This window comes from Phoca vitulina, unplaced genomic scaffold (genome assembly GCF_004348235.1).
Source record: "Phoca vitulina isolate PV1807 unplaced genomic scaffold, GSC_HSeal_1.0 scaffold20, whole genome shotgun sequence".
Lineage (NCBI taxonomy): Eukaryota > Metazoa > Chordata > Mammalia > Carnivora > Phocidae > Phoca > Phoca vitulina.
In genome coordinates, this window is record NW_022589723.1 from 17,397,145 (window position 1) to 17,413,890 (window position 16,746).

The window sequence follows — 16,746 nt, forward strand, 5'->3', positions numbered from 1 at the left end:
GGGGGGGCGGTAATCATAAGAAACTCCATTGGTGTCAGACACATTAGATCCCAAGAGAAAGCAACTGTCCTGCTCCTCTTTCCAGAACCAGTCTCCAAGGGAAGAAGCCTCAAACTGCAGGGGAGTTAGAGCAGGTTTCCCTAGGTGTCCTGAGCCTTTCCCTGGCCAGAGTTCAACAGCGTACACTCAGCGGCTACTTCACAGCTGCTGTGTGTTAATCCATCTGTGGTAAGACTGATCAGACTTTCAGCAGGCCAAGGAGAGGGGTCCATGTGCCAGGTTCCAGATATTCCCTGGCACAGTTTCCTGTGCTTTCTATTTCAAAAGTCAGATCATTAGGAGAAGGAAGGGAAAAATGAAGGAGGTGGGGAATTGGAGCAGGGAGATGAACTATGAGAGACTATGGACTCCAGGAATCAAACTGAAGGTTTTAGAGGGGAGGGGGGTCGGGGGATGGGTTAGCCTGGTGATTAAGGAGGGCACGTATTGCATGGAGCACTGGGTATTATAGACAAACAATGAATCATGGAACACTACATCAAAAACTAATGAGGTACTGTATGGAGACTAACATAACATAATAAAATTTTTTTAAAAGGTCAGATCATTTCGCTGATATTTTAAAAATTAGATCTAATCATAGGAAGTGGCCAAAGGGCCATCGTGCTAACCTTCAGACAGAAGCACTTACACTGAGATGGTTTGTCGTCAAAGTCAGAAGGTCTTCATTGGATGGATGAAGTTTTTCAAATAGAATAGTGTCTGCTCCTTTGGAATAAAGCTTTATCTGTCCTTCTGGGTTTCGAACTGAAAAGAAAAATTTTGCATAGGAGATAATCAATGAAATCTGTCGAAACTAGACTTCCCTAGGGCTCCAGCTAGGAAATTTGGAAATGGGCATAACGTTTTGGCCAATAGTAAAATATTCAGTGCCTTTAATTAGAAGGTCACTATCTAAGTCACTTGGCCTTATTCCTGTTCTATTAACTTAGAAATATTCCATCTACTGGAATCCTTTGATTTCCCAAACTCGGAAACAAGTGTTTTTATTCAGATGTGTATGACCTTACCATTTTCCTTGCCTATTATTTTGAAGGGTTGGTAAATTCAAATTAAGCCTTCTGGATTGAACAGAATTGAAAGAAAGCTTTGCCTGCCTGTCTCCTGGTGCGAAACTCAAGACCTACTGTAGGAATCAACTATCACTGTTATGCCAAATGATCTCCACATGGAATTCTAGCCATTCAAAGCCATGGTTTACGCACTAGTTGTCGGTCCTTGCTGCTGTTTTTCTTTACCCTCTTTACTCACTGGAAAAGCCCTTTCTTTCATTCTTGGTGGTTGATTTTTTCAGTCACAATCCTGGCCTGCAAGCCTACCTCACATGGGGCTTTCAAAATTAGTTTCTACCTTCTTTTAACTGGAATTCTGTATCAGTTAGGGCTATGCTTTTAATCTGCCCCCCCTCCCCACGTTTGGGAATGACAGCCCTGATGAGGATCCCCTTCATTCCAGTCTTTAAGCCTTCCCCTGGCTGTCCCACATATTGCTGTCAAATCTTTTTTTAAACTACAGAATCCTTGGCCTACATTTGTAGGCTTGGTTTTACAGCTTGGCACATACTAGGCCCTTAATTATTTGTTTGAATGAATGAATGAACGAACGAACGAACGAACGAATGAATGAATATATGAATGACATGGCAATATATTTCTTTCCAGGAACTATCTACAATTTAAGACAACTTTCTGGGTCACACCGTAATGGTCTGAACACTGACCATTACAAGCTTCATCATAGCAAAGATTGTTACATGCTTTCCACTCAATTATACCTTTTCTCTAAAGTAGAATGCCTCAAAACAAATGAACATAAATACTGACTACTATTAATTTAACAGAATATAAAATTTAGAGCTTGACTTAAAGGAATATAAATACCAAAGTATAATAAATTAATCTCCCTTCTTACCTTTAACTACTCTTACTTAAGACTTGATCTATTCTAGTGTCCTCCTAGCTTTGAATATATTTAATGCACCCTGGAAACTTTTTTGTATTGGGACTTGTCTAGGGCTTGTTTTCTCTCCTAAAACCCTTGGTCAGCTCTCCTAGTTGCCAGAATTCATGCAGTTCTTCTTGTACTCTGGCTCTAATTGCCCACATTGGGGAAAAAGAAAAAAGCATATATAATTTATCTAATTGTTCAAGCTGGGGGGAGATGGAACATTTAATCCTAGCTTTCTTTTGCTTTCCTTCTATAGCAATCCAAGTTAATAATTTCTCCCTTATTTTCTCCCTTCCATCACCAGAGCTATAAAGGCCAAGTATGTGCATCCTACTTTTACCAGTATGACTTCTCTGTGACTGTTGTTTATAGTCCAGGCTAGGACATCAGTTCTCAAACTTTTTGGTCTCAGAACCCCTATACACTCTTAAAACTTTGTGAGAACTCCAGGGCTTTTGTAAAGTGGGTTATATTTATCAGTATTTACTATATTAGAAATTAAAGTTGAGAAATGTTATTATATCAATGGTCTTATGACACTAATTCTATTACTGTAATAATAACTATTATAATAATTATAATAAACATATTACATATTAACATAAATAACATTTCTATGAAAATAATTATAATTTCCACAACAGAAAAAAAATTAGTTTGGAGAGTGGCATTGTTTTACATGATTACAGTTCTCTTTAATGTCTGGCTTAAAAGATGGTCGGACTCTCATATCTGCCTCTGTGGTTCAATCTGTTGTGATATCACACATCATGTGGCTTTTATAAAACTCTGCAGTATACTCATGAGAAAAAGAATGAAAAAGACAAATAACATTTGTATTATTATGAAAATGTTTTTGTCCTTGTGCATCCTCTGAAAAGCTCCCAAGTTTTCTTAGGGTTCCCTAGACCACACATGGAGAATCACTGGTCTAGGAAATCACAAACCAATTATGATTTGTGCAAATCCCTTACCATCTCTTCATCTCAGTTTCTACATATGAAAAGGAGATATTTAAACACTCTAACTTTTAGGGTCCTTTCCAATCTACATTTTTCTCATTCAGTAAAGATTTTCCATTTCTTCCATGTTTTTTTCTTAACCCAGCATTAGTCCCTTTAAATTTGAGTTTGTGTAAATCCAATTTCATGGAATCTTGCTTAATTTTACTCACTAAACCTTTCCTTTTGCAGCTCAGCAAGTTTTGTATCTCTTCATTCAAGGCTTCTAGTCATTTCTGCTAGGAAATCTCAAGGCTAATCAAGTCTCACTCATTTCAGAAGTTAGCCTTTTTAAAATGAATTAAAAAGAGAGGCGCCTGGGTGGCTCAGTCACTTAAGCATCCGACTCCTGATTTTGGCTCAGGTCATGATCTCAGAGTCATGGGACTGAGCCCCATGTTGGGCTCCATGCTCAGTGGGAAGTCTGTTCCAGATTCTCTCTCTCCCTCTGCCCCTCCCCCTGACTCTCTCTCTCTCTCTCTCTCAAAAAAAAAAAAAAAATTAAATTAAAAAGAACAACAGTTTTAAATGGTCAAGATAACATGTGGGCAAAGTCTGGACAAAAATCATAGATTTTTAGTTATAAATTCTTCTCCCATTGCCAGTCCTTTATATATTGGTGTTCTTCAAAGATTTTCCTAGGATCTAATTCCCCTTCCACTCTCCATGTAGTCACATTCATTTCTATAGCTTTAGGCTCCAGTGACAGAATGATTGCTTTTAAATGTATATCTCCTACCCAAATCTATCTCCAGCATTCCCTTCCAATCTGTACATCCAACCACGAATTAGATATCTCCTTTTGGATGTACTCATGCACACCAAACTCAAACCGGACACATTATCGTCCTCCAATAACTAGGTATTTCTCTTATGTCTCCATCTCAATAACCAGCTTCACCATTCACTCAGTCTCCCAAATCAGATATCCAGCCATACTTGAAGCTCCTCTCCCTCCACCACCCATACATCCAACTACAGCCATGAATTTCTCTTCATCATCTTATCGCTTGCCTATATTATCACATTAACCCAAATGGTTTTATTCATTTCAACCCTGCTTCTCTCCAAACTCTTCTGTAATCCAGCCAGAGTCATCTTCACACTACTGCTTAGAATCCTGCAATAGCCTCCATATGCCCTTAGATCAAGTTTGGACACTCTTAACATGGCATAAACAGGAATCATTAAGCCCTGTCCTTTTCCAGCCTATTTCCTACCTACCCTATTTCACCATCTTCTTCTGGGTGCGATCACACAGAACACTTTTCAATTCCACATTCTCCCTCAGCATCAAGTCCCTGGGACATGGTAGGCACTTACTAAATATTTGCTTAATTGAGTTGAATTATAATTATGCAAAATTCATTGAAAGCAGAAGCTATGCCTTTGTGACATAAAAAGAAAAAGGTCAGAAATGGTTTCCAGGTGTATGCTATAGGAGTAAATGCAATAGCAACACTGTGAAGGGTGATGAGTAATTCTATTTTGCCATATTTCAGTTGGATGGCTGTTCATATGTCCACACAGAGAAATGCCTGTTATATGGCAGTGTGATTTGTATTTTGATCCTCTCTAAAAAGTTTAGAGTTGAGCAACTCTTTCTAAAGATCTTGCAAGGGTTTTTCAAGGAGCTAGCCTATTTATTCTTCCTTAATGTTTATTGCCACTTGCCTCTATTAGTAAGTATCTTTGAATTTTTTCTCTGTATTTTTATTTACACAATGAGAATTGGTCCTTTTAAAACTGTATAACAAGATCTATATGTTTATCAATATAGTAGATTCTATACCCTCTGACAAAATTCTTTACAGAAATCTATTTTTATTGAGGTACCTGAATTAAATCAGGGCTCTTGCCCTGGAATGAAAGTAGTACTAGTATCAAAACTATACATTTATGATTCAATCAATGATAGCGCCCCCTTCAAAAAAAAGGGGGGAGGAGAAAGAGGAAACAGATGGAGAAGAAAGAGGAGGAGGAAGAGAAGGAAGAAGAGGAGGAAGAAGAAAAAGAGGAGGAGGAGGAAGCAGAGAAGGAGGGGGAGAAGGAGGAGGAGAGAAGCAACAGCAGCAAATATGTGAGTCTTCACATCAGGGTGTTGTCCCCACAGACCAAGCCATATGACAATCATGAGACTAGCATTATTTTTTGTGCCTTATTATCAAACAGAGATTTTTCTACCCTAGTGGAGCCCCTCTTTCAAATTCCTCCTGATTAAAAACCAAACAGAACCAAAATAAAGCCCACAAGCTTCCATGCATTCTGTGGTGGAACATTACCTTTCTTCATATGGGATCCATTAAGCCAAACATCTGAAGTTTGTGGTTAGGCTGTGATTTCTCCACAGCCCGTAGTGGTGACTGATGCTGCGGGAAAGCCAAAAGTTTCCCTGTGTAGCAATTTTAGGTTTTTGTCAACACCCTCATAGCAAAGAGAAGCCAGTTCTAGGCCAGCCCAACATTAGTAACACCTCCCCTGAAGCTGTAAATAGAAGATTACTTCTGCTAATACATCATTAGGCCAAAGCCTAGAGCAGCACATGTGCTCTTCAGCAGTACCAATGAGGACTGCCTACAGCCTGTTCAAAAATAAATAAATAAATAAATATCCTCAGATGATGTTTGGTTTTTACCTGCTGAGTGCAATCTCCCACAGCTAGTTTCAAGTAGTTAGAGGCCAAAAACCTACCATGTATACACCTGTTTTCTGTAGTAGAAACTGATTTAATATGATGATCAGGATATTCATAAATTACAACGTACTGGGTTAAATCTTATTTAACAAACATTTATAGAAAATCTACATGCCAAGCTCTGGGCATTTTAAGACGACTGAAACACAGTACTGCCCTCATGTAGCACATACTCTAACAACTGGGAAGATCATGAGTATCATGGGGCTGGTATCACACTGGTGTTATGAACAAGATGCTCTGAGGAAGAGACGAATGCAGTTATTTGGAGAGTAGAAAAAGCATTGAGGGAATAGGGGACATTTAAGTTGGACATTTCCAGGTGACTAGAAGTTTTCCAAGAGAAGTAGGCAAGAGGAAAGTCCTAGGTAGAGAAAATAGCACACACAAAGGGTAAAAGTACGCAATGCATGCCTGGAATGGCAAGACCTAGTAAGGCTTGGGAAGTTTGGGGAAGTAGAAGAAAAGTAGATTGAGGTCAGATTGTAAATAATCTTGACCATCCTGTTAAAAATGTTACCCTCTAAGTTCTAGGAAGCCACCAAGGAATTTATGTAGGATTTATGGCAAAATCAGGCCAATGGTTTAGAAAGAATACCCTGGTATCAACACAGAGTATTAAGTTTTTGAAGATACTGCAGTAATATAAGCAAGTAGTGGTGAGAGCCTTAACTAAAGCAGTTATACTGGGAAACATCTCTAGGAAACACAAGGAGTAGTATTTGAGGATCTATTAATTCTCTGTGTCTCAGTTTTGTTATCTTTAAAATGGGCATAAAAATAACAGTACCTACCTTATAGGGTTGTTGTGACAGTTAAATCAGTTAATTCATGAGGAGCATCTACCATAGCACTGGACTTAATAAGCACTTTTATATATTACTTATACTTATTACTGCAGTGTTAAGGCTAAGTTGAAAATGAAAGAAGTTCATAAAGTCACAAAAAAAAATCATAACTCTCAGTACATAACCGAGAGTGAAATCATTCTTGAGAAGCAGGAATGTAACGAGTACTATTAAAAGATCAAACATAATCTCAGCTACCAGCCATACCTATGACAGACATCCTTTTTCTGATATTGTTGAAGTCCAAGAAGGCAAGCAGTTGGTAAGTAACCAGTGTTCCCAATTCTTCTACAGTTATTGTCTCTGGGGTTCGAGACTTAAAAATGAACCCAAAATTTCTTGCAGCAGTCACTAAAGCCCCCTCATCAGGTGACTGAACTTGGTAAATCAGCTGTCCTAAAAGGAAAAGAAACTATCATGTGAAACAACAGCAAAAAAAAAAAAAAAAAAAATCTATTAAACAAAAAAGGAAAAAAACCAAATACATTAATATGGAGAATAATCGCTAACATTCACAGAATGCCAATACTAATGTCAACTCATCTATAACACTGAACTCAAGTGTTAGCTCCAGAAATCAGAACTTTTCTGCTTGCCAACCAGCTGGACCAAGTGCCTGTCCTGCGGGATACTACAGGACGCCAGGCATACCACCACCACAGCCCTTGTCATCTTATACAAAAATACCCATTTCTGCATCTCCCTTTCCACAATGCTGAAAGTTTCTCAGGTCAGAGGCTGTATCTTTGTATTTTCAGTGACTAGAGATGTGCAGTGGAAGTTTCACAAACTAAAACACTTAATATGAATTAACTCACATAATCCTCACAGAAAGTCTTGAGGTTGGGATTATTAAAATTATTATTTCCATTTTATACCACTGACCTATGACTATAGAGGTTATATGATTTTTGCAAGATCACACAGCCAAAGAGTAATAGAGCAGGTATTCCAAATTCCACTTCAGTCTGCAACTAATGACCATTTTATGAGAATGCATACAAGATACCCTTGAAATCAAACTGGTGTGTTCATTCTTGGTGCTTGATATTGTGAAAGTACTGGGCTGGGAGTAAGAGGGGAGAAGAAAGAAAAATAATGAAATGAGCCAAAAAACCAAACTAAAACAAAAAGCCATAAAAATACAGCATGTATAAGGTAAAACCTTCTATATAAAATTCTATTATCTTTGTAAAAATACATTAGAAAAAGTAGGCAGAGCTATATCCATATTTACTGAGTTATAGTAATGCCCAAGATAAATTCTTAAAAAAATGAATTGCATATTAATGTGTATGATTCCTTTTCATAAAAAACAAACCAACTTATTATGTATATTCATACACACACACACACACACAAGTGGAAAGGGTAAAATGATGCACACCAAATGTTATCATTGGTTACCACTGTAGGGGTGAGATTGGAGGAGTTCACAGAAGAAATTATTAGCTTTGCCTTTATAAACTTTGTACTGTGTGGTTTTCCCTTATATGGTAGCCATAAATTAATTTTGAAATTCAAAAAGGGAAAAGAATTAAAGCAATTACTTGATTTACCTATGAAATGATATAACTTCCACTTCTGGCAACATGGTAAACTAGGTGCTAGGACAAACTTCCCTGCTACAAACAACTACAGATTCTGTATAAAACATTTTAATTTTTTAAATACATTCATGAAAGATGTACTGGCAAGAAAACAAGAATTTTTCAGGTCAAAGACCGAGGGAAAAAATAAAATGAATAAAAGAAGACTGTAGCCAGCGTTTGCCTTGAGGGCGTTTTCTGAACCAGAAGAACTTGATCATTGGTTTCCAGCCTCTGAGGGTTCATGCATATTTGCACCCTAAATTCATAATATCTAAGTGGCTTAAAAAAAATCAAACTAAAAATTTAGTTTAATATGTTCCTGTGTTAGAACACTGACCGAAGCAAAGCAAGTCCTTTCTGGAGGAACCAGTCTTTACCTTAGGACCCAAAGAATTTCTAAAAATAAACTTCCAAGTAAAATGGTCATCTCACAGTGAAAAATCATTAAAATCCCAATAAACAAGACACAGTGAGAACCAACAGAAAGAAAAGAAAGAATAAAGACCTGCAAAAACCCCAGATATTGGAATTATTAGAAAAAGCACACACAAATACTTAATAGATTTCAAAAAAAGAGTCATAAAATTAAGATTTGATAAAGAACCAAAGACCTTATAGAAATTAAAAATTAAAAGCTGCAAATTAGATACTACTAGAGAAAGAAGTAATGTACTGGGGCGAGGGGGATGGAGAAAATTCCAGGATATATCCAAAATGACAGAAAAAGGGAAAAATGAGAGACTTCTTAAAAGGCACAGAGAACAGAGTGAAAATATCTGACACTGAACATCTAATATGAGAGGGGAAAATGAATCAGAGGCAACGCTGGAAAAAATACATGGCCAAGGAAACTCCAGAAGTGATGAGAGATGACATTCTACAGATTCATGAATCTCAGTGAATTCCAAGCAATATAAATGTTATAAAAACCCACCCCTATAGTGAGAACATGGAAGGAGAAATCTTAAAAGTAGCCAGGGAGAGAAGACTGATGACCTTCAGTCTGACAGCTGGACTGAGAGCTGACTATACGGTATGAGAAATAGTAGCAGGATACAGTGGAGTACCTTCAGTGTGTTGAGAGAAAATTGTCACTTTAAATTTCTGCACACAACAAAATCTTCAAGAATGAAATAAAGTTGTTTTTCAAACAAAGTTTTTGAAAGTTTACTACCAGGAGGTTCTCCCTAACAGAAATTCCAAAGAATACACTTCATGTCAACAGAAGATCAGAGATGGGACAAGTATTAAAGAGCAAAGAAATTAGTAAGTATACAGGATAAATCTAAGGAAACACTGACTATAAAAACAATAAAAACATCTTATGGGATTAAAAAAGAAAATACATGACAAGAGGACTATATAATTCTTCTTAGAGGGTTAATTAGTGTTGAAGGGTCCTGAAGTCTTTGTTTTGTTCAAAAGAAGGCTTAGACTTTGATAAGTTCATTATGCTAAAATTTCTAGGCTAACCACTAAAATACAAATAAGGATTCCAAAGCAGCAGGTTAAAATGGAATAAATCCATAAGAGGAAAAATAAAAAAGAAGAAGAGACTAAGACAAAAGATGGGGTAAATACAAAATACAAAATAAGATGGTAGAAATAAACTAAATATACCAATATTATATATTAAATACTTAAAGTCTAAATATATCAATAATCAATAAAGGTAATGGACTAAATGTTCTGTCAAACTAAATATTTTTTAAATGTCAAAAATTATGCCATTCACAAAAGATGTGTCTAAAACACAAAGACTGACAGGTAGATTGGCAGGAAATAATGGGAAAAGATAAACAATACAAATCTAACAAAAGTAAAACATCTATAACTATATTCATATCAGCCAAAATAAACTTTAAGGCAAAAATACTACTACAGATAAAGAGGATCAATGTATATTGATACAAGTTTAATTTAAAGAGACATAAGTCTAAACGAATATCTAATGACATGACCTTAAAACATAAAAAGCAAACATTGACACAGCTACAAACAGAAATAGACAAATTTACCATTATAGTCAATGATTTTAACATACTCATTAATTGTGAAATTGAGTACTCAAAATAATCCACAGAGGGTTAGAAGACTGAACAATTCAATTAACAAACATTATCTCATGGATATATTTAGAACCCAGGACCTAATAACCGTAGAATGTACATTCATTTCAAGCACACATGAAACATTTATGGAAACTGAATACCTACCAGGCCATAAAGCAAGCCTCAATAAATTTTAAAGGATTGATACCATGAGGCAGTAAGAAAAAATATTCTAAATTTTTTATCTCTTCAATTGTAATACACTAAAATAAAAAAAAAAAATCCTATTAAAAGCTCTTGTACTTTCCACTTTACTGCTTCTAAAATTTCTTCCTGGAGAAGGAAATGAGAATGTCAACTTCCCCAAATGACTTCTCCATGAAACAGCACGCATTTAAAATAAAAGCGATAGCTTCAACTATAAATTATACAATCATAAATTTTAAGTTTATTAGATTTGGGTTCTAGTCTTTTCCATAATTAACATTTATATATGAAAACTTTGTTTTTCAAGGTACTTTAACATACGGATTTAAGCTATCTATCCTGTAATTAAAGCTTTAAAAGGAGAGCAAAATAATTTCCCCCTACTCAGTGATGTAATCCTTCACTTAGAATTTGATATCTTAAAGCAAGAGACAGAAACAGTTTAAAGGATATATACACCTACATCTCTTCACTTCAAAATACCTTTATATAGCAAGATATTAGCCAATACCCACCAGGAGGGTAAAATTTAAGAATGATAATACTAAATGGTGGCAAGAATGTCAAGGTACTAGAACTCTCATACACTGATGGTGGGATTTGTAAAATGATACAACCACTTTTGAAAAATAGTTGGGCAGTTTCTTATAAAGTTAAACATATCCTAAGTGTTTACCAAAAACAAATTTGTTAAATATTTTTTAAAGACATAAAAACATTTATGGCAAACCAAATGTGCATGAACAGAGGACTAGAAAAGAAAATTATGGTACACTCGCACAATGTAATATTACTCAGCAATAAAAATGAATGAACTATTGATTGATACAACAACATGGATGAATGACAAAAACATTACATTGTGTGAGGGGTGCCTGGGTGGCTCAGTCAGTTAAGTGTCCAACTCTTGGTTTCGGCTCAGGTAATGATCTTGGTCAGGGTCATGAGATTGAGCCCCGCATCTGGCTCTGTGCTCATAGTAGAGTCTGCCTGAGATTCTCTCCCTTTCCTTCTGCCCCTCCCCCTGCTCATGCATGCTCTCTCTCTCTCTCTAAAAAATGAATAAATCTTAAAAAACCTACATTGTGTCAAAGAAGCCAGACACAAAAGAATACATATTGTATGATTCCATTTATATGAAGTACAAGAACAGTCAAAATTCATCTCTGATGATAGAAATCACAGCAGTGGTTGGCTGGGCAGGGGTGGGGATTGTGGACTGAAAAGGGACAGGAATAATCTCTCTGGAGTGATAGAAAGGATTTACACCGTGTTGGGGATGGGAATGGGGGTTACATGGGTGTATATAATTGTCAGAATTCATCAAACAATACACGTAAGATCTGTGTGTTTTATTGCATTTAATTATATCACATTATGAAAAAATTTTAAGTGATACTAGAAAAGAAGAATGAATGCTATCAGTAAACTAGAATTTTGACAAATGTCTCCAAGATAAAAAGTAGATTTGACCACTGAAGAAGTAAGAGAAAAACACAGCTCAAAGCATTTGCAAAAGAAAATGAATACAGAGGTAAGAGAAATCCTCAAAAGATTCTCCAGACTCAGAGTCAACAAATGAGAAGAGAAGTGCTCTTGGGGGCATCATTAGTAAAATTAGTTGAAGAATTCCACTCAGCACTCCAGCCCATCTGAGCTCCTCCTTCTGCCAGCTTACTCAGAACTGGCTTCAGTGTCAGTTGCCTCCAGAACAAAACCTTGAAAAAGTTCTTCTACACAAAGTGTACATTCCACTAAAGGAAACCTCAAAGATTTGAGTGCTGCAGCTGGAGACCAAAACTGAGAAGAGACTGAATCGCTTGAGAATTCCACAAGAATAAGAGAGAAAATGAGGGAAAGGAATCCGATGATTGACATTTTCTTCCAGGCCAGACCTTCAGTACAACTCTCTCTCAAGTGGGAGTTTTGCCACAGACTCCTAGCACTAGATCTGAAAAAGTAAGATAGTTAAGCCCAGATACCATATGAATTCCTGGAGGGAGGAACCCCACACCCAGAAGATGAGCTATGTATTCTATCTCTCCCCCACAACCTCGGGAGATTGGCCACTGTAATCAGAATCTACATTCAGCAAGGGACAAACAGGGATTCTCAAATACAAATAAGAATAGGCAACCACAATTCTTCAACATTTGAGAACAATATGAAAATTAGACACAGAATTCAAAAAATAACATTCCATAAAATGAAAAATCATAGAGGAAACAAAAGAAAATTTCAAATTAAGAAAATAAAGATCCTCAAAGAGCTCTAAGGAGGATATAACATTAAAATAAAAACAGCTATTAAAATAAAAACAGTTTGGGAAATGAAATAAACTCAAAGGGCAAAGATAAAAAGAATGCCTTACTTAAAGGCACTGTGATATCCTCAGATAAAAATATAATTAATCATTGTTCTTAGAATTATAAAGATCAGTTTGAGTCATAAATATACTTATATAAATCCTCACAGCAATTAAAACTGGGGGAATGGGTCAGTCCAGCATCATGGAGGACAAAACTATGGCTTGAATGTAATCACAAGAAGGAAAAAATAAAGAAAAAATACATAGAAAACATATACAAGTGTATATATGTACATATACACACACATATATATGACATACATGCATACATATATGCAGTCAACAGTCTTTATATATTTCACTTTGAAGTTGAAATTACTTGGGTGGTAATTTTTACTCACTCACTGGTAGCAGAAAGAAATAAAACTTATGAATGGAATAGACTGGGCTCAAATGGAGCAAGAAGCTGATTCACTATACCATTATCTACCTGCCTCATTGCTTCAATATTAAAGTGGCCCAGCTGATTTTGTTCTATTCTATGAACGCTGAGCCCTATACAACCATCTTAATAGTGTGAGGACTTGTTCATAATGGGGACTAAGAGCATCCTACTCTCTGTGTACATCTATCCCCATTATTGGGAAAACTCATTCATTCTACGCATATGCCTGATCATCATCTATTAGATGTTTGTGTTAATGACGAGAGCTAAACACCTCAACTGTTATTTTCCTACTTGTCCTGGCTATCAGGAAGCTCACAGTCAAATATGGTGCTTGATCATTAGAAAGATTTCATCCCCTTGTACTTGCACATTTGGGCCCTCATCTTTCTATTACTCCTATTTCTCTTCTTTTTCTCTCCTTTGCAGTCTCTCCATAATTCTTGGAAAACACTCAGGATATAAATTCATACAAAGAAAAGCTGGTGATAGGTAAACCCCTTATGCAATGTATACTTTTTTTTTTTTTAAAGATTTTCTTTATTTATTTGAGAGAGTGAGAGACAGAGAGAGCACAAGACGGGGGAGCAGGAGAGGGAGAAGCAGACTCCCCGCTGAGCAGGGAGCCCGATGTGGGACTCGATCCTGGGACTCCAGGATCACGACCTGAGCCGAAGGCAGTCGCTTAACCAACTGAGCCACCCAGGCGCCCCGCAATGTATACTTTTAATCAGAACATCTTTCTAACTCCAAATATTTTATAGAAGTATCATTTCTGATTTAAAAAGCAAAGCTCACCACTCAGACATGCTATGTACTTACCTGCACTATTTTCCTCCGACATTACAGTGTGACAAAGGGCAAGTAATCGAAGAAATTCATACACTTTGGAATCCCCCAGTTTAACAGATTCCATCAGATGGTGGTCAAAGAACTGAAATGTTGTATCTGCTTGGGGATTGACTGAGAAATCCACAGGCTCATTTTTCTGTAGGAGAACAATAGAAAAAAAAACTATATACCTCCTTCCAACAACAATCTTTTAAAATTCAAAACACTTCCTCTATGTATTTTTAGTGTTTGTATGATTTTTCAGCCTCGAACATCTGGCACTACAATGGCTTTGTTTCCTCATTACTGTTAAATATCATCTTCTCCTTTCAGAGCCAAGTACCAAAGCAGTGACCCTTCCAAAAGCATAAGGAAAAAAAATATCCAATGGCTGTACAGATCCTCAAATACTTATTGCAACTCCAACATACAAAGAAGCCCTGATGTTTTTTTTTTTTTCAAAACCTACTCAATGGCAAAACCTGACCTGACTTGAATTCATATTGGAAGCAATATCTGACCTAGAATGGTATGTGTCTAATTATAGACTTTAGTCCACTTAGTATGAATTAATATTTTCCAATGCAAAAATATTAATGTGTTTTATTAGAGTACTTTCTCAGATCTCTCTGGAGATACTGCATAATACAATGATAGGATTAAAATTGGGATCTTGAAGAGATATTTGCACTCACATGTTCATTGCAGCTTTATTTACAATAGCCAAGAGGTAGAAACAGCATAAACATCCATCAACAAATGAATGAATAAAGAATACGTGATATACAGATACAATGGAATATTATCCAGCCATAAAGAAAGAAGAGAATCCTGTCTTTATGCCACAACATGAATGAACCTTAAAGGCACATGTTTAAGTGAAATTAGTCAGTTACAAAAGAACAACTACTGCATTATTCCACTTATCTGAGGTACCAAAATAGTAAAACTCATAGAAACAGAAAGTAGAATGGTTGTTTCCAGGGGCTGGAGGAATGGGGGAATGGGGAAATGGGGAATTGCTGTTAAATAAGTATAGAGTTTCTGTCATGCAAGCTGAGAAAGTTCTAGAGATCTACTGTGCAACTTCATGAGTATTGTTAATAACAGTTTACTATACACTTAAAAATGTGCTGAGTAGCCATCAAAAAAAATGAAATCTTGCCATTTGCAATGACGTGGATGGAACTAGAGGGTATTATGCTAACTGAAATAAGTCAATCATAGAAAGACAATTATCATATGATCTCAATGATATGGGGAATTTGAGAAAGAAAGCAGAGGATCATAGGGGAAGGGAGGGAAAAATGAAACAAGACGAAACCAGAGAGGAAGACAAACCATAAGAGACTCTTTTTCTTTTATTAACATATAATGTATTATTTGTTTCAGGGGTACAGGTCTGTGATTCATCAGTCTTACACAATTCACAGCACTCACCATAGCACACACCCTCCCCATGGTCCATCACCCAGCCACCCCATCCCTCCCACACCCTCCACTCCAGCAACCCTCAGTTTGTTTCCTGAGATTAAGAGTCTCTTATGGTTTGTCTCCCTCTCTGGTTTCATCTTGTTTCATTTTACCCTCCTTTCCCCTATGATCCTCTGTCTTGTTTCTCAAATTCCTCATATCAGTGAGATCATATGATAATTGTCTTTCTCTGATTGACTTATTTCACTTAGCATAATACCCTCTAGTTGCATCCATGTCGTTGCAAATGGCAAGATTTCATTTTTGATGGCTGCATAATATTCCTCTGTGTATATGTGTGTGTGTGTGTGTGTGTGTATACACACACCACATCTTCTTTATCCATTCATCTGTTGATGGACATCTAGGCTCTTTCCATAGTTTGGCTATTGTGGACATTGCTGCTATATCATAAGAGACTCTTTTTTTTTTATTGTTATGTTAATCCCCATACATTACATCATTAGTTTTAGATATAGTGTTCCCTGATTCATTGTTTGTGCATAACACCCAGTGCTCCATGCAGAACGTGCCCTCCTCAATACCCATCACCAGGCTAACCCATCCTCCCACCCCCCTCCCCTCTAGAACCCTCAGTTTGTTTTTCAGAGTCCATCGTCTCTCATGGTTCGTCTACCCCTCCGATTTCCCCCCCTTCATTCTCATAAGAGACTCTTAATCTCAGGAAACAAACTGAGGGTTGCTGGAGTGGAGGGGGGTGGGAGGGATGGGGTGGCTGGGTGATGGACATTGGGGAGGGTATGTGCTATGGTGAGCACTGTGAATTGTGTAAGACTGATGAATCACAGACCTGTACCCCTGAAACAAATAATACATTATATTTTAATAAAAAATTAAAAAATTTTTTAATTTTAAAATTTAAAAAAATCATACAATAACAAAAAAATGTATTGAGTAAAAAAAAGAAAAACATGATAAAAGAAATAGGGTAGAACAAAATAGTGGAAGATGATTCGATAGTAAAGAAGAACCCTGTTAATTCACTGACTTCTGGAAAGCACAGAACGTACTTCTAAAAGTTTATTACTCAAAGCACTAGTCCTATGATAATGTCTTTGCAAAAATCGGTTGATAGGAAAATACTTTTAATATATACTTCGTCTTGGAGAATATAGAATATTTTATATTATATCCAAGTATATGAGAAGATCTTTATACAGGACACTCAGTTGTGTTTATCTCAGAATCATAGAGACTTATTTAATCACAGATTGTTTTGTTCATGTAAGAAATTTTGAAAACAACTTCATTAGGGGAAAAAAATGAT

The 16,746-nt window shown here is 36.4% G+C and overlaps 1 protein-coding gene across 1 annotated transcript in view; it reads right to left on the reverse strand.

The window, feature by feature from the left end:
* ATP8B4 (ATPase phospholipid transporting 8B4 (putative)) overlaps positions 1-16,746 on the reverse strand; it is a 254,787-nt gene that overhangs the window by 63,425 nt on the left and 174,616 nt on the right. The window contains exons 15-17 of the mRNA XM_032417296.1: positions 13,977-14,142; positions 6,759-6,947; positions 692-807 (exon numbers count right to left, since the gene is read on the reverse strand). Of these exons, the coding sequence (XP_032273187.1) occupies positions 692-807; positions 6,759-6,947; positions 13,977-14,142 (471 nt within the window). The remainder of the gene's footprint in view (positions 1-691; positions 808-6,758; positions 6,948-13,976; positions 14,143-16,746) is intronic.